This window comes from Dama dama, chromosome 15 (genome assembly GCF_033118175.1).
Source record: "Dama dama isolate Ldn47 chromosome 15, ASM3311817v1, whole genome shotgun sequence".
In the NCBI taxonomy this organism is placed as follows: Eukaryota; Metazoa; Chordata; class Mammalia; order Artiodactyla; family Cervidae; genus Dama; species Dama dama.
The window spans coordinates 46684256-46711551 of NC_083695.1; the positions used below are offsets into that span (position 1 = coordinate 46684256).

A 27296-nucleotide genomic window follows, 5' to 3' on the forward strand; every position below is an offset into this window, starting at 1 on the left:
TGATACAAATTTTACCCATCCACTATCCAAATTATGGAGACCTACTCTGCTTTCACCTCCTTGCTGCCTCAGTGAACACTTTCTTATCCATTCTCTTAAGAACCTGTGTGGAAAATTTTCTGGAATATTTAACAGAGTGCTGAATTGCTGGGTCATGAGTATGTGTATAGCTGTGCTATGATCAGTCGTGTCCGACTCTGCAACTCCATGGACTGTAGCCCACCAAGCTCCTCTCTCCATGGAATTTACCAGGCAACAATACTGGAGTGGATTGCCATTTCCTTTTCCAGGGTATCTTCCCAACCCAGGGATCAAACCCGCATCTCCTGTGTCTCCTGCATTGGCAGGTGGGTTCTTTATCACTAGAACCACCTGGGAAGTCCAGGTTATGTGTATACTTGATTCGGCAGTGTTACATCACTTCTCGATTCTACATTCCCATGAACAGTGCAAGAGAATTTTTAAATCTGCATATCCCAGCCAAAACTTGGCAGTGTCTGGCCATAATTTTTGCCAGAAAAACAGACACAGTGTCATATAATTGTTTTTTTCATATAACTGTTTTAATCCACTTTTCTCTGATTATCAATGACTTGTATCCCATTATCAATGACTTAGTTTGGGGAGCTTCCTGCTGTACTTCTCTTGGGCTTTGATCTTGTTTATACATAAGAGTTCCTGGCAGAGGAACATATTCATCTGTAGTTCAAACCACCATCAACTTCCCCCTGGATTATTGCAACAGCCCTCAAACTGATCTCTGTGCTTCCACAGGTGCACCTCTGAATTTTAATCTCAACACAGTAGAGTTTCCCTGTGGGATAATTGAGGGATGCAGATATGAGGAAATTAAGCGATTGCCCATACCAATACTGATAGGGTGCCAGAATGGAGTCATATAATTAACTCTATCCTGCACCTAAAGTTCCTTTTCCCAAAAGGTTGTTTAGTTGGTGATATTTTAAGGTCCATATGGCCAAGGACCATATCTGTTTAATATTATATCTCCAGCAGTTAGCATAGTGCCCAATTCATAGTATATTTTCAGTAAATACTTGTTGAATGAATAAATGAATGAGTAAATGGATATTTAGTTTGGATTCTTAAGGATAAGTAGGAGTTTCTCTGAGGCAGAAGGGCTGGGTTCATTAGTTCTTTGATTAAAAGCACCAGGGGAAAAAAGAAAGAAAGAAAAAAGCACCAGGAAATTATCTGGCTAGCTTAGGAAAAAGGAACTGATGGGAAACTTGTCTAAAGGACAGCTAGAATCACAGGAAAACTGGAGAATTAGTCTCAGAAAGCAGGACTGAGCCAGAAATGGACTAACTCTTCAAGGATCTTATGATGTTTAAAATTCAAATTCCAAGAAGAGATATATTAAATGATCTGGCTTTGCCTTAAGTGAGGAAGAGGGGAACTGGAGTCAGCCATATGAAATACATCTGGATTGAGAAGTCATGCAGATGGTTCATGGGTTGCAGGTAGCACAAGAAATAGCAATGAATACAGGGAAAGAAAAAAAATCAACACATGTGCACAGAAGACTTCCAGCAGGAAAGTTCAGTATGCAAAGGTAGAGTTATGACGCACTAGGGGAATGGTAACTGCCTGGATGTGTGCAGAGAACTAGTGGCCTAGGCCAGGTGACACCAGGCTTTGTCTACTGTGTTAAGGGGTTTGGACTCTATTCACTAGGGTACTGGATACCAGTAATATCTTAAGCTGTGAGGGACATGGTCAGATTTGTTTTTTAGAAAGATTTCTGTGGCATTTGGAGGGGGAATGGAGTAGTAAAGGGTGAGAGCAAAAATATATCCAGGTAAGATGCAATAATGCACTGGCTGGCAGTAGAGTTAGAGAAAGAGGGATAGTTTCAAGAGTCAGTTCTAAAGGGTTTAATGGTTGACTGGGTGTGAGTGTTGGGGGCAAAGATAACCGATAGATTTTCTGGCTTTAGTGACTAGGTGGACAGTGGAATCTGTCAATGAACTGCAAAATAGGAGATACAGATTCAGGAGAAAGAGCAGTATACAAGTTGGAGCCACCAATGAGTCACTTAAGAAAGATGCAAAGATTTAAAATGGACAACTGACAAGCACACACATGGAACTCTGCTTAATGTTATGTGGCAGGCTGGATGGGAGGAAGCTGGGGGGAGAATGGATACATGTATGTGTATTGTGTATATATATGGCTGAGTCCCTTGCTGTTCACCTGAGCCTATCACAACATTGTTAATTGGCCATTCCCTAATACAAAATAAAAAGTTTCAAAAAAGGATGAAACAGTAGGCAAGAACAAAACCCTAGCAAATCAGTAGGCTCTAGAGCCTCCCATTTGCCCACAGTTATCTTCAGAGTCACAAGAGGAAATATAGAGCCTTGGAGGGAAGTTGAGTCACTGAAAGGGCTGTGAGGGTCAGCGAAAGATGGAAGCAGCTGTGGCAGGAGCCTTTTAGCCTAATTGATGCTCTGCTAATTACACTGATTAAAGAAAACATTTGGGGCAATTAAGGCTCCCAGGAGGATGGTTGCCATTCTCAGAAGACCGAGAAGGCCCCAGGCCTGGCTATGGGCTCTGCAAAGATCTTCAGAAAGAGAAACCTCCCCCTCCCCCTTCTGACAGAACTTGTGTGCAAGTTTGTATTTATTCTGGTATATATTCTGGTTGTATTTTTTCTGGTTGTCTATTTATTCTGGTTATAAAATTTAAATGATACAGAAGGATTCAGAGCAAAATGTGAAAATCTCCCTTCCACCTGCCTCAGCTTCACCTTTGCTCCCCTCTGGAGATAATTACTGGCCTCAACTGGGTAAACATCATTACAAAACTGTCTATGCATTTATCCAAGTCTACTCGTACGGATACACACTTATAAAAACATAAGATGCTTCTACTAAAAGACAGTTCTGCAATTTGCTTCCTTTTCCTACTGGTCTTGAAGATCTTTGTTTTCATTTCAGTTCGTAGGATCACCTCCTATTTCTTAATGGGTATACTGTATTCATTGTAGGGGTCCAGAGGGAGCGGCCGGCCTGTGCCTGCAGCTGATCTCCCAGCCCACTCATTAATCGCCACCACCGCGCCAGCAGGATGGTAGGCATCCGGCGGGTGAACTACTGTCTTCCCAGATGAGCTCATGGACGCCGCTTGTGTGCTGGCCTCGAGTGGGCCAGTTGATATTAGTCGGTGGGACCGGGAGCTCAGGCAGTCCCTCGCGGGACGGGGTGGGGAGGCAGGTAAGAAGGCCTTTGGATTGGAGTCCTGAACTACTAGTAAGAGTTTACAGAAGGTGGAGTTTAACAGATGACTTGGCGAGCTAGCGGAAGCAGCAAGAGGGAAAGCGCTCGGGCTGAGACCTTGCTGACTGCTTAGGGGATACAGAGTCGCTTCCTGGAGCGCGGGTTTTGGAGACTGTAGAGAAGGGAGGGGAGGCTGCAATGGCAGGTTAGGGCCAGACATCCCTTCCCCCACGTGTGTGTGGAGGGACACGATCCTAGGACAAAGCTGCACAAGAATCCAGCAGCGAGGACCTGAGACAGCCCCGCAAGATCGCTGGGGCAGTTTGGGGGCGGGCCTCGGGCTCCCCCTGGGGGTGACGCCCTGCAGTGCGCTCCAGCGAAGACCCGACGCCTGGGCTGAAAAAGACCCCTTCTTCATTTCCGCGTCTGCCTCTTCCCGGCCCTTACTCTGCCCCCACGAAGCGCGCCCGGCCGCTAACGCCCCGCTAAGGAGGCTCTGAACCTATACCTGGCATTGCAACGGACTCTATACTAATCAATCTCACGTCTCTCCTGCTAGAGCCTGCCCCGCTCCACACTCAGGATGAGTTGTAAGGTCATGGAGCTGTTTGCAGGAGGGGGCAGGAAGGAGCCAGTCGTTTTTTTGAGATGGGTGCCTGGGAGGCAGGCCTGCGCCCACTCCTGATGAGCTTTGTCAAGGAATATCCCGGGAAATCCAGTCCAAGCCCCTGATGTGGGGAGACTCGGCCAACTCTGAAAGCCGTGACTCTCTCAAGAGGGGCCTGTCTCCTGTAAAATGGAGGCAATCAGCTTGAAATCCCACACAACAGGTGAGCACTTAGATATGGGGGGCTCTCACCCAAGCAGAGCCAAACAGCCCGTCAAGCTTGCCCTCTTAGGGAATCGGGATGAGTACAGATGTATCAGGGAGGGCTTCCTGGAAAAGAAAGACTGATGGAGTGAAGGAGCAAAGGCTTGGGGGGCAAGCACGGTCGGCAGGTCTGGGGAGATGGTTGGAGGGTGGTTCTCCATGGCCCGACATCTAGTGCTCCAGAGCAGAAGTCAGAATGGAGATAGCAGACAGGCCCAAGGAAAGCGCCTCTAATATACTAGCTGACATTTGCATCCTCAAAGCTCTGTGTAAGTAGGGGACATGGCCGTATTCTGTTTTAGAAACATGTCATTTTGGAAGGTGGTAGAGGAAACAAGGAAGAAGCACCCCAGTCAAGGAAAGAATAGCAAAAACCTGTGTGAACTGCAGTTGTACCTGTGGGGTCTGGGGAAGAGCCACCCTTGGTGGAGTATTATGCGAGAGGGATCAGCTGGGCTGGGGCATTGAGTCCTGAGGAAGAGGAGTCAGGTGTACATCCCAGGATCCTGGAGGGTGCACAAGACCCCTCATGTCTCTCTGTGAGATGGGTACTGCCTCTTAGGAAGCCCTGCCTCATGCAGGGCTGGGCCACACTATTCTTTGAGGCCCAGAGAATATTTCCTCATTACCCTTGGAAAACTAACATGAGCTTAATGGAGGGAGAGATCCAAGCAGTCCCGGCTTTCATGGTGGTTTCAGAATACATAGGTGGCTCTCAGCCGGTTCAGAGTCCTCAACCCTGTATATGCAGGAAAGGCAAAACAGAAACCAAAGGAACAGGACGAAAAGAAATAACACTGAAGTGTTTAGCGAATCAGACAGAAGACAGGCACTCTTAACTGAGTTGATTTTTAGAGTCAAGATTTTTTTTTTAATTGCAATGTCAATAAATACTCTTTACAGAAAAGTTTGAAAGCACAGAAAATTATAAGAAAAATATTCATATCCTATCCTTTTACTCAAACTTAACCACTTAGTTGAGTTTATCATTTAGAGGTTTTCTTTGTATCTTCCTTCAGTAGTTTTCAAACTTCTAATACAGTTGTGGCTAGACTGTCTTCACAACTTGCAGAGTCACCTCTTAAGAATATAGGCATTTCCCATGATGTAACAGACTCTCCCAGTTCACCTTAAATGTTGCCGTGTTGAACAGATCACCCCAATCTTGGCCTGGCAGGTTCAGTTTAATCCATCACCCCTAAACTCCAGTGTATCTACAAATTATGAATGCAGTGCCACTTGGTTTACTTGCCTTTTGCATTATAACAGAAGTTAAGAAACCTAGCTTCCAAACTCTCATTAATCTTTTTTCCTGGAAAAAGATTTGGGCAACCTTAAGTGACATGACTTAGAAACTGCAGCAGTATAATTAACTTCCAGTGGAAGCAAGGATGAAGTGTGGGCTGAGGTTAATTAATAAAACTGGGATAGTGTCCTTGTATGATATGAACTGTGTGGCCTTGGAGATGATGGCTCTAGGGGATAATCAATGCCATTCTTGGTTGCATTCAAATTGATTTCATAAGAAACAACTGAGCTGTTGATGCATGGTTGTTGTTGTTCAGTCGTTAGGTCGTGTCTCTTTGCGACCCCATGAACTACAGCATGCCAGGCCTTCCTGTCCTTCATTATCTCCTGGAGTTTGCTCAAATTCATGTCCACTGAGTGATGCTGTCTAACCAACTCACCCTCTGCGGTCCTCTTTTTCTTTTGCCTTCAATCTTTCCCAGCATCAGGGTCTTTTCAAATGAGTTGGCTCTTTGCATCAGGTGGCCAGAGTATTGGAGCTTCAGCATCAGTTCTTCCAATGAATAGACACATAGTTGGATACAGACTTTGTCTTATTATTTAAACTCCACTGAAAAAAAAAAGTTTGCAGCATATTCTCAGCGGTTGACCCACGAGAGGGAAGGAGGTATTTGTCATTATGCACAGCTAGAAAGAGGGGCTCTGCTGACCTTTAAGGAAACCTTAGGAACCAGCCTTATATTCTAAGCTCAGAGACCCAGGAGCACAAGTGTTCAACATCTTCTAGGAATTGGGCTCCACCATTGTCAATGTCCAAGTTCTTCAGGGTGGGGTCTACAAACCAGAAGCATTGGCTTCACCTGGGAGCTTGTTAGCAGGCCCTACCCGGATCTACTTAATCAGAATTTGTATTTAAATAATCCCCAGGTGATATGCATATTCAATTTGAGAAGCACTGCTCTCTGTCACATCTAGATCTTCCAGCTTTTTTTCTTCAGAAAAATTAGACCCTGGGTAAGGCTGTCAGCAAAAGTGATGTTTAAAGGGGACCAACTTTGGGGCTTAGATTTTTTTAAAAATTGAAGTATAGTTGATGTACAATATTGTGCAAATTTCACAGGAAAGTGATTCAGTTGTATATATGATACCAATTTTTTAAGTTCTTTTATAAATTATAAAATGTTGAATATACTTCCCTGTGCTATACAGGAGGTCCTTGTTGTTTATTTAATATATAGTAGTTGCTGCTGCTAAGTCACTTCAGTCGTGTCCGACTCTGTGCGACCACATAGACGGCAGCCCACCAGGCTCCTCCGTTCCTGGGATTCTCCAGGTAAGAACACTGGAGTGGGTTGCCATTTCCTTCTCCAATGCATGAAGGGAAAAGTGAAAGTGAAGTCGCTCAGTCGTGTCCGACTGTTAGAGACCCCATGGACTGCAGCCTACCAGGCTCCTCCGTCCATGGGATTTTCCAGGTGAGAGTACTGGAGTGAGTTGCCATTGCCTTCTCCAGTGTGTATCTATTAATCCCATACTCCTAATTTATCACTCCCCAATTCCCTCCCCCGCACCACCCCATTCCCCTTTGGTAACTGTGGGTGTGGTTTCTATGTCTGTGGGTCTATTTCTGTTTTGTTTATAAATTTATTTGTATAATTTTTTTTAGAGTCCACATATAAGTGATGTCATATGATATTTGTCTTTCTCTGTCTAGCTTATTTAACTTAGTATTATGATCTCTAGGTCTATCCATGTTGCTGCAGATGGCATTATTTCACTCTTTTTGGTGGCTAATATTCCATTGTGTATATATACCACATATTCTTTATCCCTTCATCTGTCAATGGACGTTTAGGTTGCTCCTATGTCTTGGCTATTGTAAATAGTGCGGCAGTGAACATTAGAGTACATGTATCTTTTCAAATTATGGTTTTCTCTGGATATGTGCCCAGGAGTAGAATTGCAGGATCATATGATAGCTCTATTTTCAGTTTTTTAAGGAACCTCCATACTGTTCTCCATAGTGACTGCACCAACTTACATTACCACCAACAGCATAAGAGGGTTCCCTTTTTTCCACACTCTCTGCAGCATTTATTATTTTTAGACTTTTTAATGATGGCCTTTCTGATTGCTGTGAGGTGATACTTTATTGTGGTTTTGATTTGTGTTTCTCTGATAATTAGTGATGTTGAGCATCTTTTCATGTGTCTTTTGACCATCTGTACATCTTCTCTGGATAAATGTCTATTTAAATCTTCTGCCCATTTTTTGATTGGGTTGTTTGTTTTTTTGATATTGAGCTTTAAGAACTGTTTATATATTTTGGAAATTAATCCTTTGTTGGTTGCATCCTTTGCAGATATTTTCTCCCATTCCATATGTTGTCTTTTTCCATTTTGTTTATGGTTTCCTTTGCTGTACACAAGTTTTTATGTTTAATTAAGTGCCATTTGCTTATTTTTGGTTTTATTTCCATCACTGTAACAGATGGATCCAGAAAAATATTGCTGCAGTTTATGTCAAAGAGTGTTCTGCCTATGTTATCCTCTGGGAATTTTATGGTATCCAATCTTATATTTAGGTTTTTTCATCTATTTTGAGTTCATTTTTGTGTATGGTATTAGAGAATGTTCTGATCTCATTCTTTTACATGTAGTTGCCCAGTTTTACCAGCACCACTTATTGAAGAGACTGTCTTTTCTCCATTGTATATTTTTGCCTCCTTAGTTGTGGATTAATTGACCACAGATGCATGGGTTTATTCTGGGCTTTTCTGTTTCATTGATTTATATACCTGTTTTTGTGCCAGTACAGGGTATTTTGATAACTGTAGCTTTGTAGTATATTCTGAAGTCAGGAAGCCTTATTTCTCCAGCCCCGTTTCTCTTTTTCAAGATCACTTTGGGTATTCAGGGTCTTTTGTGTTTCCATATAAATCTTAATATTTTACGTTCTACTTCTGTGAAAAATACTATTGATAATTTTATAGGGATTGCATTGAATCTGTGGATTGCCTTGGGTAGTATAGTTATTTTGACAAAATTAATTCTTCCAGTACAGGAACATAGTATATCTTTCCATATTATGTCATTTTTAATTTTTTCATTAATGTCTTATAGTTTTCAGAGTATGGGTTTTTGCCTCTTTAGGTAGGTTTATTCCTAGGTATTTTATTCTTTTTGATGCACTGATAAATGGGATTATTTCCTTAATTTTGCTTTCTTATCTTTTGTTTTTAGTGTATAGAAATGCAACAGATTTGTGTGTGTTAATTTTATATCCTGCCTCTTTACGGAATTCATCAATGAGACCTAGTGGTTTTCTGGTGACATCTTTAGGATTTTCTATGTTTAGTATCATATCATCTGCCAACAGTGACAGTTTTACTTCTTCCTTTTCAATTTGGATTCCTTTTATTTTTTTCTTCTCTGATTGCTATGGCTAAACTTCCAAACTATGTTGAATAAAAATGGCGTGAGTGGACATCCTTTTCTTGTTCCTGATCTTGAGGAAATGCTTTTAGCTTTTTACCAGAGTATGATGTTAGCAGTGAGTTTGTCATATATGACCTTTATTATGTTCAGGTACGTTCCCTCTGTCTGCTGGTGAGTTTTTGTCATTAATTGATGTTGAATTCTATCAAAAGCTTTTTCTGCTTATATTGAGATGAACATATGGCTGAGTCAAGTGCTGAGTCGACTAATCTAGAGTCGACTACGGGCTCAGGAAGTCTTTAAGCAGCCTGTCTGCTGATGCGTGGGGCTGTGTTCCCTCCCTGATGCATCCCAGCACTGGAGCCACAGGCTGTTGAGTGGTGCCAGGTCTTGGTGTCAAAATGTGGCCTCCAGGAGAGCTCATCCTGATGAATACTCCCTGATATCTCTACCCCCAGGTCCTTGTCCTCAGAGTGAATCAGCCATCTGTTGTGCTTCCCCCCAGAGACCCTCCAAGACCAGCAGGTATGTCTGGTCCATGCTCCCATGAATTCACTGCTTTTTTCCTGGATCCTGATGCACATGACCTGAGTGTGCCCTCTGAGTACGGAGTCTCCGTTTTCCCAGTTCTGTGGAGTGCTTGCAATCAAGCCCTGCTGGCCTTCAAAGGCAAATGCTCTGGGGGCTCTTCCTTCTGGTGCCAGACCCCACAGGCTGTGGAGCCTGACTTGGGGCTCTGAATTCTGACTCCTGTAGGAGAACTTCTGCAATATATTATTCTCCAGTTTGTGGTCACCTCCCTGGGGGGTTGGGGGAGAGGTCTGGGATGTGATTATATTGTGAGCACACACCTGCTACCACCTCATTGTGGGGTCTTCTTTATGTCTTTGGATGTTGACTATCTTTTTTTTTTTTGTTTGAGTCCAGTCTTTTTAATCAGTGGTTGTTCAGCAGTTAGTTGAGATTTTAGTGTGCTCATGAAAGGAGGTGAGCTCGAGGTCATTCCACTCCACCATCTTGTCCAGGAAGCTGTGGCTTTACATTTGATTATTAAACAGATGAAAAATTTCATTGAGACTATATGTTCAGCAATCCCAATCTTTGGGAATATCTTCCTTTTTTTTCTTTCCAAAAGGTAGTTATTTTTCTCCCAAGTGCTGCTGGGGAGTGTTCTCTACTATGACTTTTCTGGAATTTTGCAGGAATATAAAATGAGGGCTTAGCTTGAGTGTGATTCATAGGCCAGCCATGTCTCACCATGTTTTTAGTATACATCTTTTTAAAAATTTTAATTATTGTTAAGCATTTACAGCTGGCTCTGTTTCTTTTCTTTGGCTTTTCATCCTTTCAAGATGATAACATGAACCAGACCCTGACTCAGAGAGAAGGGCCAAGCTGTGATCGGAGGTAGACAGTTCCCTGGTTCAGGGCATGGTTAAAGAAACAAATGTCTGGGGAGGCTGAGGAGCTGTGCCATTAGTTCCTTGGTAGTTAAAGGTAAACTCAACTCATCACCTCCCAACTTTTGGGAGCCCAGTCCTTTACCACAATTCATCAGTGCCTTATTGCTTCATCACAGGAGAAAAGCTGTGATAAAGGAGGTGACTGAGGACTTAATCTAAGTCCCAGAACTGTCACTGAGTCAACCTGGTCTAGTCACAATGTCTAGAATATAAACTGTGATGAAATAACCCAGTGTGAAATATTTGTTTTGCCTAGGGAGTAGGATAAAGGTGTGCACTGGTCTTACAAGATACTATTTTTAGTTATTAAGATCTGATCACTTCTGCTATGAATGGGTGGTAGATGTATAATGGCTTTTGCTTTGATGAATTATGGCTTTCTGTTTCTCAGAATGTTGTGGCTTAGCTGTGTCTGAACACTAATACCAATTTATAAGATACATGAGTCATCATGGAAGAGCTCCTTTCAGCATCCTTATCCAAAGGGTAGAGCCAAGCCTGCAGCCAGACATTAGTCAGTGATTGTCAGAGACCTGCATGCAAAACGTGAATGCCCTGAGTGCACTAATGTTCTCTTTTTCCTGACGTAGACACTCACTTCATTGAGACTCTGCTGTGTGCCAGATAGTGTGCTGAGGACAGTGAACATGACATGATCTCTGACCTCAAGAGGCTCACAGTCTGTACAGTGGAGACGCAGAAGCAAACAACAAATTACGATCGAGCATCTTATAAGGCATGTCTACTGGTAAGTGCTGGGCCCAGGGCCTAAGAAGAGAAAAGGTAACGTTGGAGTTACAGCTGCCATAAGATGAGTCAAGTGGAAGAAGAACAATGGAAATCTAGAGTAAATAGTGAAGTACCTGGATCCTAAAAAGGAAAAAAAAAAAACAAGAAAAATTATCTCAGAGTGGCCAAAAGGGGCCTCAGAGTCCCCTGGACACCTGAAGTGTTTTGCAGGGGACTGGCCCTAACTACCAGGTCAGGAGCAAGGGCTTCCAGATGCAAGAGAGGAGTGAGTAGGAGTCCTGGTTTCTGGTCTTGGTTTGAATGCTATCTGCCTATTTTCTCAGAAACTCGATTTCCCTATCTGAAAATAGGTTTAGAACAGATGACCTCTGCAAGCTTCTTTCAGGATGGGACATCTATGGCTGCTTGATATTTGAAAGAGGTGCTGAACTGCATCACCTCAAATTTTCACTGCAAGTCATCTCCCTTTGTATGTTGTTATATCACTTTATGATATAATTTATTTTGTTTGTTACCCATTGTGCATGAGGCAAGCCAAAGAGAAAAAGAAAAAGAGAGTGGCTTTTTTTGACACTCTTTTTAACTCTTGTTGACTAAAAAAATAGTCACAACCTGGAAGTTGAGAGTTAGATGTATTCTTTGGGAATTATGAGAATTTCAGGCCTGGGAGATAGCATCTCAAGTGACCCAGAGAGATTGCTCCAAGGAGGTGGGGAAAGGAGTCGGGACATATGGAAGTTTGTAACAAGGAGGGGTGGAGGCAGGCAGTCTGTCAATTAAGGAAAACCAGATATCTGAGGAGTTTAGTGCTCTTCTTTGTATGGGAAGATAAAAGCATCTGGGCTCACGGAATGCATTCCTTTCATTTGCATCTCAGCTGCCTGGGGCCAAATCCTGCTTGAACAATCATGCTCACATTCCTAATTCCTGCTGCTGCTGCTGCTAAGTCGCTTCAGTCGTGTCTGACTCTGTGCGACCCCTTAGACGGCAGCCCACCACAGGCTCCGAGGTCCCTGGGATTCTCCAGGCAAGAATACTGGAGTGGGCTGCCATTTCCTTCTCCAGTGCATGAAAGTGAAAAGTGAAATTGAAGTCGCTCAGTTGTGTCTGACTCTTCGCGACCCCGTGGACTGTAGCCTACCAGGCTCCTCCATCCATGGGATTTTCCAGGCAAGAGTACTGGAGTGGGGTGCCATTCCTAGCATACCCTTAATTCCTCCTTTACATGTAGGGTGGCGGATGGCTGCCTCTGGAGCTTTCTTCGTTCTCCCCACCTGCTTATTGGGGAAGTGGCTGATGGCTGTCAGTATGTAATGGTATTGTATTGGGTTCAGAAATGTACATTTGAAAGGCTGGAATCCCTGATGGCTGTGATGTTCTTGTTTCCAGATATAGCAGGAAATATCTCATTTCACACTCTTGAAGGCTTATCCTGCCAAGACTACCCAACACTGTCCTGGGATGGGATGAATGAGGGCCCCTCACACTTCACAAACTTTATACTTCTTCCATCATCCTCATCTAAAACAAGGACGCATGTTAGTTAACTGGAATCTGACGAGGATGACATCCAAGTCCCACTTCCATTTGATCTGAGTCATACTAACTAAGCAATGACACAAGACACAAAGCATAGGGAGTGAGAATTGAGTGTGTAAATAAGGCACTGTGGCAGTGTGATCTTGAAGGCTTTCAGCGGAAGAAGCTGCCAGCCTCATCAGCTTAATAAAGTCGGCCAGACCAGGTGGGGGTGGGCGGTGTGTGCATTCTTTCTCCAAGTATCTGTTTTGTTTCTTGAGTTAGAAAGCAACCCACAGCCTGCGTCTGTCTTAAAAATAAAGAGAATACCAACAATGAAAGATGTGCCAAAAAGACAGTAGCATAAAAATCTCTGAAGTGTTTGTATAAATGGAGGCGGGGAAGCTGATGTCAGAGAGGGTGACTGGGAGGAATCCTCATTCTGCAAATGTTCAGAGTTTCACAGTCAGCACTGCGCTCACTCGCTGCTGGGCACTCAGCTGCTGTCCTGTTGAAGCAGGAGGAGCCAGAGATACACAAATAAGAGCCAAACTCTTGGCTTCCCTGGGGGCTCAGTGGTAAAGAATCCACCTGCCAATGCAGGACACACAGGTTTGATCCCTGTTCCTGGGAACATCCTACATGCCGCAGAACAACTAAGCCCATGTGCCACAACTTTTGACCCAGTGGTCTAGAGCTCAGGCATCTCAAGTACTGGTCCATGTTAGGAAAAACGCCGCGGGAGGAAAAAAGCCGCCTCTAAGGACCGGTGGTAAAGGCCTTTTATTAAGCGTCGCTCTCGGGCAGAACTCCCGGGGGCTGGTGAGTGAGGAGACAAAGGGAGTCTGCAAGGTATGAGGGGTGGGGAGGGGTTTTATAGTCCGGGCAGGCATCCAGGCCAGGTCTTTTCATATAAGGAAGAAAGCGCGGGCTACAGCGGTGGTCAGTGTCCGAGGGCTTTATGTTGGTACCTGATTGGACAAGGCTGCAGGGGGCCAGCCCCTGGAAGTTTAGCCAGCCTCCGGAATTTGCCTTGCAGCACTTTCCCGGGGGCATGCCCCGACCTTTCATCCCGGCCTTTTTGTTATAGGACAAGGGGCGCCGGTTCTCTCTGGCTATTTCCTGCTGAACGGGGGCGACGAGGGGTAGGGGCCAGCCGGGACGAAAGGTCAGCTTATGCAGGATTGTGAAGTGGGTCTATGTCTTTTTGACTGAGTCGAGTATAAGCTGTTAGGAGCATGGCCCGTCCGGTCGCAGCCCGCGCTATTTTTTGGACCCAGCGAAGAATAAGTTGGATGAGGCAGGGGCCTGTGGTGAGGCCCAGAACCAGCAGGAGTATAGGGCCTAGAAAGGGCAAGAGGTATGGGAGTAAACCATTGAGTCCGGTCCAGAGGGGGCTTTCTTGGAGCTGTCTGCGCCTTTGTTCCAGGCCTGGCGGTTCGGGCCGATAGGGGATGTGGAGATGCCAGTCGATGTCCAGGGCCGTAGCCACCTGCTGGGAGATCTGTGAGAGTACATTTCTTTTTTTTTTTTTTTTTTAAGAGAGGAGTAGGGCAGGAAGGGATGACCAGAAAGGAGTGGGCAAATAGGCAGGAATCTAATTGACAGGGTGGTGGTTGGGTTTGGAGTGGACATGAGGGTTGGCCGTCAATGCCCATAACCGAAACCTGGGAAGGACGTAAAGTGTCCCTGAAAGAGGGAAGGACCGAATAGGTAGCCCCCGCATTAACCAGACTTTACCCGTTACCTGGAGCGTTACCCTGGGCTTGGCTTGGGTTATTGGGGTTCCCGAGTCTGGGCGATGTCAGCCATCGTCGAAGCTCAGCAGCTCGAAGGCCGGAGGAGGGCAGGAGGTCTCCCTGGGGCGCTCTGGTCCCCGGCCCCTAGAGGTCGGGGCCCGAGAGGCCTGGGGACAGTCACTAGCCCAGTGTCCTCACTGTTTGCACAACGGGCACGGCTTGGAAGGAGGCCGCGGATTGGGGCACATCTTGGCCCAGTGTCCTTCTTGGCCACACTTGAAGCAGGCCCCCGGAGGGGGGTTTTGGGACCCCGAGCCTGCCGCCAGCCGCAGGGCCACTATTAAGGCCTGGGTTTGTTGGTTTAGGAGGCTTGCCTGAAATTCGGCCTCTTGCTTGAGCCTTGCCTTTTGGCTGGCCTCAGCAGTTTCTTCACGGGAGTTATAAACTTTAAAGGCCATTTTTACCAGGTCTCGAATAGGGGTCTGAGGGCCGTCCTCGGCCTTGGCCAGTTTTTTTCGGATGTCAGGTGCGGATTGGGAGATAAAACGATTGGCCAAGGTAGCTGCCCCAGTGGGGGACTCAGGGGACAGTCTGGTGTATTGAACAAGGGCCTCAGTCAGCCGATTAAGAAACATGGCTGGGTTTTCGTCGGGCCCCTGAGTCACCTCATCTAGTTTGAGGAGGTTTACAACCTTATGAGAGGACGTTTCCATCCCATCGAGGAGACACTCTATCATATAGCGTACCCGCAGCTGGCCGCCACCCCTTTCCTGGTAGTTCCAATCAGGGTCGGCGTCAGGAACTGCCTGAGCTCCCGGGGGGCGCTCCGGGGAGGGGTTGGCACAGTGCCGCTGGTCGGCCTGAGCCCTGGCTGCCGTCCAAATGGCCTGCCTCTCTTTGGGGGTGGTGGTAGACCCCAGGATGACATATATGTCCTGCCATGTTAAGGCATAGGCGCGGGTCAGACCAGTAAACTGCTTAATGTACTGAGTGGGGTTGGAGGAAAAGGATCCCAGCTTGGCCTCGATCTGTGCTAAGTCCTGGAGAGAGAAGGGGACGTGGACCTGGGCTAGACCCTCGGCTCCGGCCACTTGTCGCAGGGGGAGTAGCGGGGCCGGGGGAGGGGGAGGGGAGGCAACCTGGGCTAGACCCTCAGCTCCGGCTACTTGTCGCAGGGGAAGTAGCGGGGCCGGAGGAGGGGGAGGGGAGGCAACCTGGGCTGGACCTTCAGCTCCGGCTACTTGTTGCAGGGGGAGTAGCGGGGGCTGGGGGAGGGGGAGGGGGAGGGGAGGCCCCTGGAGGGTTGCTATGGGAGCGAGTGTGGGAGCTAACCGGAGACGAGAAGGGAGTGACGGGGGAAGGGGAGGATACAAGATAGGGTTAATGGCCGGAGAATCTGGGGCCGGCGGTGAAGCCTCAGGGGCGGGAACAGGAGCAGGGTAGGGTTAGAGGGGGAGAGGGGCCGGAGAGGAGGGGGAGGGGCGAGAGCGCAACGCCCAAAAGGCCTGAGCATAGGGGACCTCAGACCATTTTCCCGTTCTCCAGCAGTAATTATCCAAATCACGGAGGACGTCAAAGTCTAGTGTCCCTGTGGCTGGCCATTGTGAGCCATTATCTAGGGAATACTGAGGCCAGGCCTGTGAGCACAGAAAAGTGAGCTGCTGGGGGCGGATATCTCTCTTTAGCCTTAGAGTCTGCAGGTTAGCCAGCAGGCACTCTAAGGGGGTGGAGTATTGGGGATCGGGTTTGGAGGCTGTCAATCCCATGACGACCACGGGGCGTGGAGGCAACCCCCGCTGTCCGAACGTCTTCGGACGAGTCAAGGGGAGCCGGAGGTCCGTGTAGTCGTGGGGAACGTCTTCCTCACGACCGCAGGGACCCGGAAAGGCCGAAGCCGGAGGTCTACTCAGCCGCTGGGGACGTCTCCCCACCAGCTGGTGACCGGAAAGGCCGAAGCCGGAGGCCGAAGCCGGAGGTCTACTCAGCTGCTGGGGACGTCTCTCCACCAGCTGGTGACCGGGAGGGCCCAGTAAGTGCGCACTCGTTACGGGGCCCTAGGAGGTGGTCGTCAGGGAGGGCAGGCCCCAAAGCCGAAGGGACTTACTCCGTATCCTGCCGTCCGGGGGGTTGGTCAGCCGCCTGGGTCCGAGGCTTCCGCGGCGGTGGAGCTCGAGGGGGCCTCAACGGCAAGTGCCGGGGGCCCTCACCTCGGGCCCCACGTTGGGCGCCAGATGTTAGGAAAAACGCCGCGGGAGGAAAAAAGCCGCCTCTAAGGACCGGTGGTAAAGGCCTTTTATTAAGCGTCGCTCTCGGGCAGAACTCCCGGGGGCTGGTGAGTGAGGAGACAAAGGGAGTCTGCAAGGTATGAGGGGTGGGGAGGGGTTTTATAGTCCGGGCAGGCATCCAGGCCAGGTCTTTTCATATAAGGAAGAAAGCGCGGGCTACAGCGGTGGTCAGTGTCCGAGGGCTTTATGTTGGTACCTGATTGGACAAGGCTGCAGGGGGCCAGCCCCTGGAAGTTTAGCCAGCCTCCGGAATTTGCCTTGCAGCACTTTCCCGGGGGCATGCCCCGACCTTTCAGTCCACGTGCCCTAGAGCCTGTGCTCCACCACGGGAGAAACCACTGCAGTGAGAAGCCTGCACACCACAACCAGAGAGCAGCCCCTGCTCTCCGCAACTGGAGAAAAGCCTTCACAGCAACGAAGACCCAGCACAGCCAAAAATAAACTAATTAAAGAACCAAAGCCTGTGCTATGAACTCTGTATTCTTACCACTTGGAGTGTTACCATAGAGCAGCCGCATCCATATTATCTGGGGTTTTGTTAGAAATGCACAGTCCAGGCTTCAGAATCAGCATCTACATTTTATAGGAACCCCAAAGTTTTAGAAGCACTGATCTACATGGTGAGGGGCTGTGGGTAGCATGAGGTTGGGAGGAGAAAGACTGGCTTAGAGGGTCAGGGAAGGCTTCCTGGAGGAAGTCACATTTGTGCCGGATCTTCTAAGATGAGTAGAACTTACTCGTTTGAAAAGAGAAGGAAGGAAATTCCTAGTAGAAGAAGGGGTAGAATGAAAAAGTAGCTGACTGAGAGGGGAAGCTGAGCTGGAAACATAGGCTGGAATCTGATTTTGACAGTATCTGTCTGCTATATTAAGGAATGTAGGTTTCTTTGTTTCCTAAGGATGGACATCAAGGAAGGAGGGCGAACATTCTCCAGGCACCGTGCTGGTGTTTAATCAGTGTCAGGGTGTTCAGTGTCATTAAAGCAACTGACTTGTTCACCGTGGGAATGTTTTGGGGCAGACTAGTACCCTCCAGGTGTACTCACAGAGGGTGGCAGGTTCCATGAATTTGACAGGAAGCAGAAAAGAAAATTTCTATCTAAAGGCCCCCCTTTTTTCCCCTGAAGGCAGTAAATGCAAGGAAATGATCAATTCCTGTAAATGGTATTAAACCAAAACATATTATAGAGGGACTGGAAATTTTTCTTAGAGGCAAAGTAGCAACTGTTTAATCTTTTAAACAACCCCCTGAAAAGCCAAAGCAGATAGAGAATACCTGCCACACTTTGACTGAAACTCAGTGCTAGCTCAGGATCAACAATCTGGTGTTCTGATTAACAACTGTTGATCAGACCAACCGGATGTTGAATCTTTGCCCAAGATCCTGGCTCTGGGTGTTCTTACCATCCTTGTGCTGGCCTAAGCCTTCCCCCCTTGTCTTCTAACTGGCTGGATCCTTTCTATAAGGAGCCAGAGAAACCCACAGGGATTTTAAAAGTGGCAGAAAGCATTTGTTCTACTCAGCTATTATAATGATAATTGATTCTTAAGGGTGCAAAGTAAGACAGTGCCTTTGATCTACCGCGGATAATTCAGGCACCTCCCACTTTTTGTCCTGGCATCTGAAGTTGCCTTATTAGAGCAAAAGTCCCAGAGCCACTGAGACTATTAACTGCAGGGTTAAGTGTGAGAAGTTAAAAAAAAACAGCATTAGCAGAGAGGACTAAATCATGCTGCAATGTATAAAAGTGGGGAAAAAAAGTAATAATAGAGGCTTCTAGTACCAGTACCCACTAGATGCTGGTGCCGTGATGAATGCTTTACAGTTGCTCCCTTCTAATTCATTCAAGAGTCGTACCAGATAGCTGTCCTTGGCCTCAGTTTCGGAGGAGGAACCTGGGACTCAGTGGTTGTTAGTTGGTTGATAGGACCCCAACAACCAGGTGTTCAGAGCTTGGATTCAAGTCTGCATGCAGACAGGTCTATCTACAGCCTAGGTATGGGCTATCTTGGCATATATTCCCCCAGGTACTTGAAAAATTTGTGCATTCTGTCATCATAGAGTGTTTTTTAAGTGTTCAGTCCTAACCATTGGACCATGAGGGAATTCCCTTTGCTGATTTTCTATTAAGTTCTTTAATAAATTGTTGAGAGAGGGATATGAAGTGATTAATTAAAATTTTATATTTGTCTATTTCCCTTCATTTCTGTCAGTTTTTGCTTTACATATTTTGCATCCCTCCCTATTGCTCTGGATCTCGTTAAATCTTTTGTTTAAAAAAAAAAAAAAACACTTAAAAAAACTGGAGTGGGTAATAGGAACATGGAGCAAGTGAGATTAGCTATGAGTTGATAAATGTTGAAGATGAGCAATAATACATAGGTAGAGGTTTATTACTCTGCTTTATTTTTGTATGTCTGAAATTCTTATTAAAAAGAAAACCATTTCCTGACTACCCAGTCTGTTATATTACAGTCTCTTGTCTGTGCTGTCCACTACAATATAAACTTGATAGCAACGACCTCGTCTATCCTGGTCACAATTACAGCTCCAAAGCTTAAAACTCACTGGTATATGGTTGGCACTCTAATTACCATGTTTTTTCAAATATAAGATGCCACAGACATAAAATGCTTCTGTGTGCTAGTCCTTCAGTTGTGTCCAACTCTTTGTGACCCCATGGACTGTACCCCACCAGGCTCCTTTGTCCATGAGATTCTCCAGACAAGAATACTGGAGTGGAAAAAAAAAAAAAGAATACTGGAGTGGGTTGCCATTCCCTTTTCTAGGAGATATTCCGAACCCAGGGATCAAACCCAGGTCTCCTGCACTGTAGGAAGATTCTTTACCATCTGAGCTACCAGAGAAGCCTGTCAAAATAATGTTACAAAAATACTTTTATGTATCATTTAAAAACGCTGCAAAGTAAATTATGATATACTATTTTAAAAGTACTTGGATTTCAGATGCTACAATGTGAAAAATGTTTATTTAAGAATTAATAAAATACAGTATCTGTGGAGTAAATGAATACTCTAAAATACTGTGAGGTCAAGATTCTGATGAAGAGGCTTCATACATGTTCAAGAGCAGATTAGGATATAGTTTTGAGAGTATTATAAATTCTACAATGAGTATATTTCTTCCTAAATATTGAAATTTTAAGCCCAACCTTATATGTAATTGTGACAAATCTTAATAGAAAAAGCAGCATTCTGACATGGTCTCCCATCTTTTTACCACCAAGGACCCTTTTATTATTTTATCCCCAAGGTTCCCATACTTTGAAATATTTTGATACCATGTAACATTCCTTTTTTTACTTGATATCAAGTAAAAGTTAATTTTCATTTTTCATCTATTAAATATGCATATTCAAACTGAGGCAATATATTAATAATTCCAACTAAAATAAAAGAAAGCTAACCTTCTACTGACCTTGTATGGACTCATCATAGGGAAAAGTAACATTTCTATTAGGAAATCTACTTTTTAGCCTCCAGTGTCTCTTTCTCAGAATCCAAGAACCAGAGACAGCAGGCACTTGAGATGACAACGAGCTGAGTGACAGCGCCCATATTAAGTCAAGAAAGGCCAGTTAGATCACCCATCTTAATGTTCTAAGTTAGCCATTTGCTTATACACCTCTCCAACAGAGAAAGCTGTGTAAGAGTGCTAAACAGTGGTGATCTGACATTACCCATGGGCCTATTCACGTTTCTAAAACTGTTAACATAAAAATTCAGTTGGTTTTTCTAGATTTGAGCTGAAACAAAGTAGTGGAAAGAAGATGCAATTTGTAGGGTTTTGTATCACTCACCCTCTCTCTGTGCCTTAGTTTAGATCTGAGTGCAGAGGACAAGTCATTCATCTTTGCATCCCTGAACAGAGTTCAGTGGTTGGTTGCCCACAGTAAGCACCAAGTGTCCATGAATATGTGAATGAATGAATTCAAGACATCTTCCCTGATTTGAGCTCTTTTGAGGGAAGATGGAAACTAGGAAAAGGGAATGAAAGGGAACATGACCTCAGGAACCTGGCAAGGAAGATAAACTAGTGCAGTCAGCATTCTCTTTACCTTTGGAAGATTCCTGAGGCCAGTGGCCATTTCTACATGCCTAACACTGAATGTGGACTAACAAATCTACATGTGAAAAGTTTAAACAAATGCCTCAGACACATAGTATATTTTAAAAATGAGAGCATGTATGTTAAAGAGCTGTTAACAAGGGGGCCAGAATTTCTTTATTCTCTTCCTAGAAAAATCATGTAAACGTTAGCACAGATCTCTCCTTATCCTCGGGCTTCCCTGATAGCTCAGTTGGTAAAGAATCCACCTGCAATGCAGGAGACCCGGGTTCAATTCCTGGGTCGGGAAGATCCCCTGGAGAAGGGATCGGCTACCCACTCCAGTGTTCTTGGGCTTCCCTTGTGTGGCTCAGCTGGTTAAGAATCTGCCTGCAATACGGGAGACCTGGGTTCGATCCCTGGGTTTGGAGATCCCTGGAAAAGAGAAAGGCTACCCACTCCAATATTCTGGCCTGGAGGATTCCATGGACTGTATAGTCCATGCGGTCACAGAGTCGGACACAACTGAGCAACTTTCACTTTCACTCCTTATCCTCCAGTTCAAAATCATCATGACCTGTTAGCCCTACCTTTAATATAGTCAGGAAAAGTAAAACCAGTTGTCAGATAAATAGTTTTGGTGTCTTGTTTGGGAAACCTTCCACTCTAAAGGCTCGGGACATCTGTGTGAATCTGGGAAGGAGGGACTAAGGGAACCCCAGCGAGCACAGAGAACAGTAGTGGGTCAGTGGATTTGGGCAGTTTGTTCTAACTGAGTATCACAGTAGGACACACTTCCTGGGAATGGCTGGTCTTTCCCTTCCCTCTACACAAAGGATTGGGTAAGATCCACAGGGTTGAGAGAAGGACATACAAGCCTTCTAAATCTCTGCTTGTCTTTGAAGCAGACTGCCCAGGACTCACTTCTTCCTTTCATCAAAAAACACATGAACCATGAACACACAGATTGGAGAAGACAGAAGAAAACAGGTGAGAATCTATGAAACTGCTTCTCTTCCTGTTGAAGTGTTTAAGACTATAATCCAGGGAATTCTTGTACCATCATATTCTTGGAGTGGGGCAACTTAATGTTTGGTTTCCAAAGCACTGTATATTGCTTTGGAATATATTTGACATAGCAAAGCTGGAGCTTGGTTAGATCTTTACAATCTCTCTTTTAAATGTTAATTCTCCCTGACTTTAATGTCACTTCAACCATCAAGAAAAGAGTTAATTCTCTGAGACTATTTAATATACTCCACTGATAACTAGTCATTCATGATGAAGAATATGCTACATTGAGAACCTGGTAGAGATCAAGAGTGTCAAAGCGTTTGCTGTATCATATGACAAACTAAGTCTTCTTTCATAATGAACTCCTGGAGTTGAGATGGTAATTCCCTAATCTGGGCATCTGTTAGCCCATGGGGAAAATGGGCTAAAATACACAGAGCAATGAGCACAGTCCCTAATATACAACAGGTGCCCCATAAATGTTTCCTGGTCAACTATAATAGTTGGCATTTATTAAGAACTAACCATGTGCCAGACCCTGTGTTCATTTTTTATATAGTATTTCTAAATAGGTACTAATAGCCCATTTTGTCAATGAGTTAAGTAAGGCTCAGCAATTCACTTTATTTAAAGAAGGTTAAAATGTTAGCTAGGGATACAGCTAGCATCTGAACCCAGCTTGTCTGATTTTAAATCTCATGCCTTTTCCATTACTCCACGTTGTTTCCTTAAACCATTATTATATTGGGGAAAAAAAAAAAAAAAGAACATTTTTATACATTTGAGTGAGCTAGACGGAAAGTGAAAAGTAAGTGGGTTATATTAAAAACCTAAGAATTCTACACTAAAAACATCCTTTCATGCTTCAGTAGATTAAAGATGAGAAGGGCAAACAACAATGAAATAAAACAATAATCCCTAATGAAAGAGAACAAAAAGGAGCTGCTAAATGTCCTAAAATAGATATGTTAATTAGATGTCTGATTTTTTTCCTTTTTATAGAGGGCCTTTGAGAACAACGCCTTCTCTGGTGGCTCAGATGGTAAAGAATCTGCCTGCAGTGGGGGGACCTGGGTTCAATCCCTGGGTTGGGAAGATCCCCAGGAGAAGGGAATGGCAACCCACTCCAGTATTCTTGCCTGGAGAATCCCATGGACATAGGAGCCTGGTGGGCTACAGTCCATGGGGTTGCCAAGAGTCAGACACAACTGAGCGACTAACGCTTTAGGAACAAAGTAATCAGTTCTTCCTACCTCCCTCTCCACCTCAAAAAAATGGACATTAGTTCTCTCTGTACATTCCATTTGATCACACAGTCACAATTCAAGAATGTTCTGAGACAAAGAAGTAGGCAGGTTTTATTCTTGAAAACCCCTCAACAGGAGAAAGGCAGTCAGATGGCCTGGTCACCAACCTGTTCAGCATTAAGAGCTGACTCTTAGATTGTGTGTGTTGTAATATTAGGCTGGGGGTGGGGGGGGGGGTGGTCTTATCTGGATTTAATGATATCTCTACCACATGAACCTCCTAAACTGTTCATGTAAAATTTTAAAGAACTGTTCTTGGGGCTGGATAAGAGGGAAAGAATATGGAGATAGATAAAAAGAAATGAAATATACCATGAATGCTTAACCAAAGCATAGAATGGGAAGGATTTTAGTACCATTAGAAAAAAAGCCAGACATCTTGGACTCAGAGACGATGAAAAATCTTAAAGAACTTCGTTAATGACAAGTGACTGTCTTCAGGCACTTCAGTGCCAAATTCCATTAGCTGCTGCTGCTGCTAACAGACTTCAGTCGTGTCTGAGTCTGTGCGACCCCACAGACGGCAGCCCACCAGGCTCCCCCATCCCTGGGATTCTCCAGGCAAGAACACTGGAGTGGGTTGCCATTTCCTTCTCCAATGCATGAAAGTGAAAAGTGAAAGTGAAGTCACTCAGTCGTGTCCAACTCTTAGCGACCCCATGGACCGCAGCCTACCAGGCTCCTCCGTCCATGGGATTTTTCAGGCAAGAGTACTGGAGTGGGGTGCCACTGCCCTCTCCAACCCATTAGCATCTGTATATAAATAAAAAGAGCTGCAGATGCTGGCCACGGCCCCTTTTTACCCTGCCAATATTAATACCAGGTGTTGAACCATCTACTTCAACTCCTTATTAATAGGATTTGACCACCAATAGCTTTTCCTGACAGCTGACTGTAAGCTAGAACTTGAACAGTATGGTTTAGAATTACTTTAGAAATAATAAGTGCTTTTGCGATTAAACCCTGCTCTCAATTAGCACAGAACTGGCATTGGCTTTTTAACTTCTGAGAGACATTATTATTTATGCTTAATGGACACAATTTTAAATAAAAGATTTTAAACAGAGCCCCTAATAAAGCCTAAATCTAATCATTTCCACAATTCCAGTTTTATTTAGATTTTATGTGCTTGCATGTAGACACACTTAAAGAACACACATGTGTATATATATATATATATTAGATGATATAAGAGTTTGACAAATGACTTGTTAATGAAAATTTATTAACTACATAACCTATGAGTACCAGAGAAACTTCAATATGTACAAATCACCATGAAGTTCCCAGTTCCTAAACTTTGGTTATATGAATATGTTTCAAGCACCAAGGAACAAACAATAATCCTAATTCAAAAAAAGAAAAAGAAAAAAAATCCCAAGAGATGAGGTCCTTCAAGTCTCTTGAATCTGTTTGTTTTTTAAACACCATTTGGGAAACACTTTTATTCTTATATTTCCTTTCATTTGTATGCAATTTCCAAAAACAGTTTCAATAAAAATTGATCATGGGAAAAGGGACAGACAAACTACCATTACAAATAAAGGTGATATCTCAAAATAACTTTTTGGAAAGTATTCTTAAATATAAAACTCTTAACCGAGGAGATCTGTATTATGTAACAAACCCAACTCTTATTTCAAAAATCAAAAAAACTCCAACACCACAATCATAACAAGAGTAGGGGGTGAGAGGCTCACAAGGAGATCTATAGCAGACTCAGTTACAGCTCCTAGGATTTCACCACCTTCCTTGGCATCTGCTAGCTGCAGAGGTGATTTGTTTAATATTTAGGCATCAAAAAAGACACCTGACAGGCTGAGCACAAACTCTGATGAAATTTCACAAGAAGTCTGATGGGCAAAAGAAAGAAAAATCAAAGGATCAAGGATGAAATAGAAGGGAAAAAAAGAAACAAAATATGTCTGAGTCTATGTAAGTCGGGATGGAGGAGGTGTAGATGTACCAACCGACAATTTCCTTGTGTGGAAGGGACTGCATCCTTGCCTACAAATAGGATTATATACACATGTATATTATGTCAGTTCATATGTTACAGAAGTGGAAGGAGCTTCTAGTCACTTGGCTCCTCAGGCCCCAGTCCTTTGTCCTGGCTGGTTGGTGGTCTGTGTACAAGACTCAACTGCATGGTATATGAATGGATAAAGCTTGATGTCTGGTCCAGGGGTGGAGCAGTTTCTGCATTCTTCATTGTAATATCGTAGCAGCAGCTTATATACTTCTCCTGAAGAGCAGAAAGCCAGACCAGTTTGCACATTAAGATATGTAGATAGATAAATCTACTACAGAACATCCCAGTTCTATCCCAAATAACATATGCTCAAATTTGGCTTTTGAAAATAAAGCATGAGTTCCATAAGCCTGGAAGGCTTTCCTGATATAAAGTTAAAATTTTTAAAAATACCTTAAAGAAACTACTTATTAGCTCGTAACTACAGCAGGCTATACATGGTACATCATCCATGCATCCTTTTGGGAGTTCATGGCAACTCTAATTTTACATTTAGCTCCCATGATAGGAAGGCCTTTCAGGTCCAGCTGAAACACAGTAGATGGAACATGTGCTGGCCTGTCTAATAGACATGAGTCAGAGTAAGGCCTCTTAGGTTTTAACTTACCTTTCAATACCATCCCCCTCGTTCAGTTTTCCATATACACAAAAGTAAAAATGGACACTAACTCCAACTTCTTGGCTTTAATTTGATAAGTTGACATACTCATTGAATATTGAGGATGAAATTTTGCCAGAAAAAAAAGGTCTGCAAGTGTTGTCCCTCTGAGACCTTGTCACCCACCCCCACCCCCACTGAAATCACATTTCCATTCTTTCTTATCCACTAAGATCTATCCAGAGTTAGCAAGTGCTCCTCTTGGATGGTGTGCAACCCATCTAGACACCAACCATCCCCTACTTACCAACAGTCAGTTTCCTTTCAGTAAGGAATGTATGCATGCTGTAAATGTCTCTCATCAATTCTGCGTCCCCAAAGGTGAAATAAACCACGTCTCGCTCAGCTACAGCAGCTGCCAGTATCTGTATTAAGGCTGTGGCACAGAGGAAAACACAGCTATATTATGACACTTCCCATCAGGATACCTTTAGTTCTTTCAGCCAGCTAAATTACAGCTGGTATGCCATAGCTATATCCTGGATTAAAGATTTATAAACCTAATATACACGTTATTAGAAATGGCAAATAGAGGATGAAGATAAATCATCTGGTTGTGTGACTTTCCAGACATGCTACTGAGAATCTCATTAAGTCACAGAATTCCCACATAAGCACCTTTGTGGGAAAACAAATAGAGAAAGGTGCATCTGAAGTAGCACACTTAAGGCAGTAAAGTGGTTTTTCCCCACTTGCATTAACCTGGAACTAAAATGTCTGTGTTTGTCTGCTTGATTTACCTCACTACACAGTCGGCTGGCTTTCTGGGTCAAAGGTCTGTGATTCCCCGACCGATGTACTTGGGACGCTCTACTGCTCTTGTTAACGCTACAGCAAGCAGGCATTCTCAACATGGGTTCCAGAAGACACCCCTGTCCCTCCCGCACTCCCACCTCCACCCAATCACTAGAGCATGGAGTAACTGTTACTGATAACACTGGACATTAACTCTGGTGTGCCGGCATAGGAAAATCATGGAGAACCCCTGTCCTCAGGAATCAGAGGTACAAATCACTGAGCCTGGAGTATATTTCCAAAAATTAAATTCCTTTATAATCTTAATCTCAATAGACAAAATTTGTTTTAAATATCAAAAATGAACATATGTACAATAAATGCCCAGTTGCTAATAACATATCTTTTCCTTCATAAAAGGGGAGGTGGGAATCAAATTAAAACACTATGGAGGATAAATATAATTTTGATTTTTGAAAGCATGTTAATATTCTACATCTTCAAAACATAAGAATGGGAATGGGGAGGAGCTTATAACTGAAAGCAAATGAAAACAGATGAGCCTAATTTTATTTCAAAAGAAAAACACTACAGGGAAAGGAAAAAGGAAAGAACGAAAGTAAGAACTAATCCAAGTAACTTATGAACACAATATCTGACTAATATGCCCTCACTCTTGGACAAGGAGGGAAGAACTGCAAACAAATCCCAGACTTTCTTTATCAGATGTGCTTACCAGAGCAGTACAGGTGAAACAATTCTGAGACGATTAATAAACTATATTTCAGGATTGAATACATGAGTTGATTTGTTGATGCTGCTGGGAGTTATAGCTCTCAGAATGGAAGAGGGGACATACAAACATAGAATGGGAAAGACAAAAAAGTAACTCTGTGGTTATCAATTGAAATGAAAGGCACTGGTATGTA

The 27296-nt window shown here is 44.2% G+C and overlaps 1 protein-coding gene across 1 annotated transcript in view; it reads right to left on the minus strand.

The window, feature by feature from the left end:
* Window positions 1–24146: 24146 nt before the first annotated feature.
* PARG (poly(ADP-ribose) glycohydrolase) overlaps window positions 24147–27296 on the minus strand; it is a 117793-nt gene continuing 114643 nt past the window's right edge. Inside the window, exons 17-18 of the mRNA XM_061162015.1 lie at window positions 25880–26008; window positions 24147–25187 (exon numbers count right to left, since the gene is read on the minus strand). Coding sequence (XP_061017998.1) covers window positions 25033–25187; window positions 25880–26008 — 284 coding nt within the window. The 3' untranslated portion in view covers window positions 24147–25032. The remainder of the gene's footprint in view (window positions 25188–25879; window positions 26009–27296) is intronic.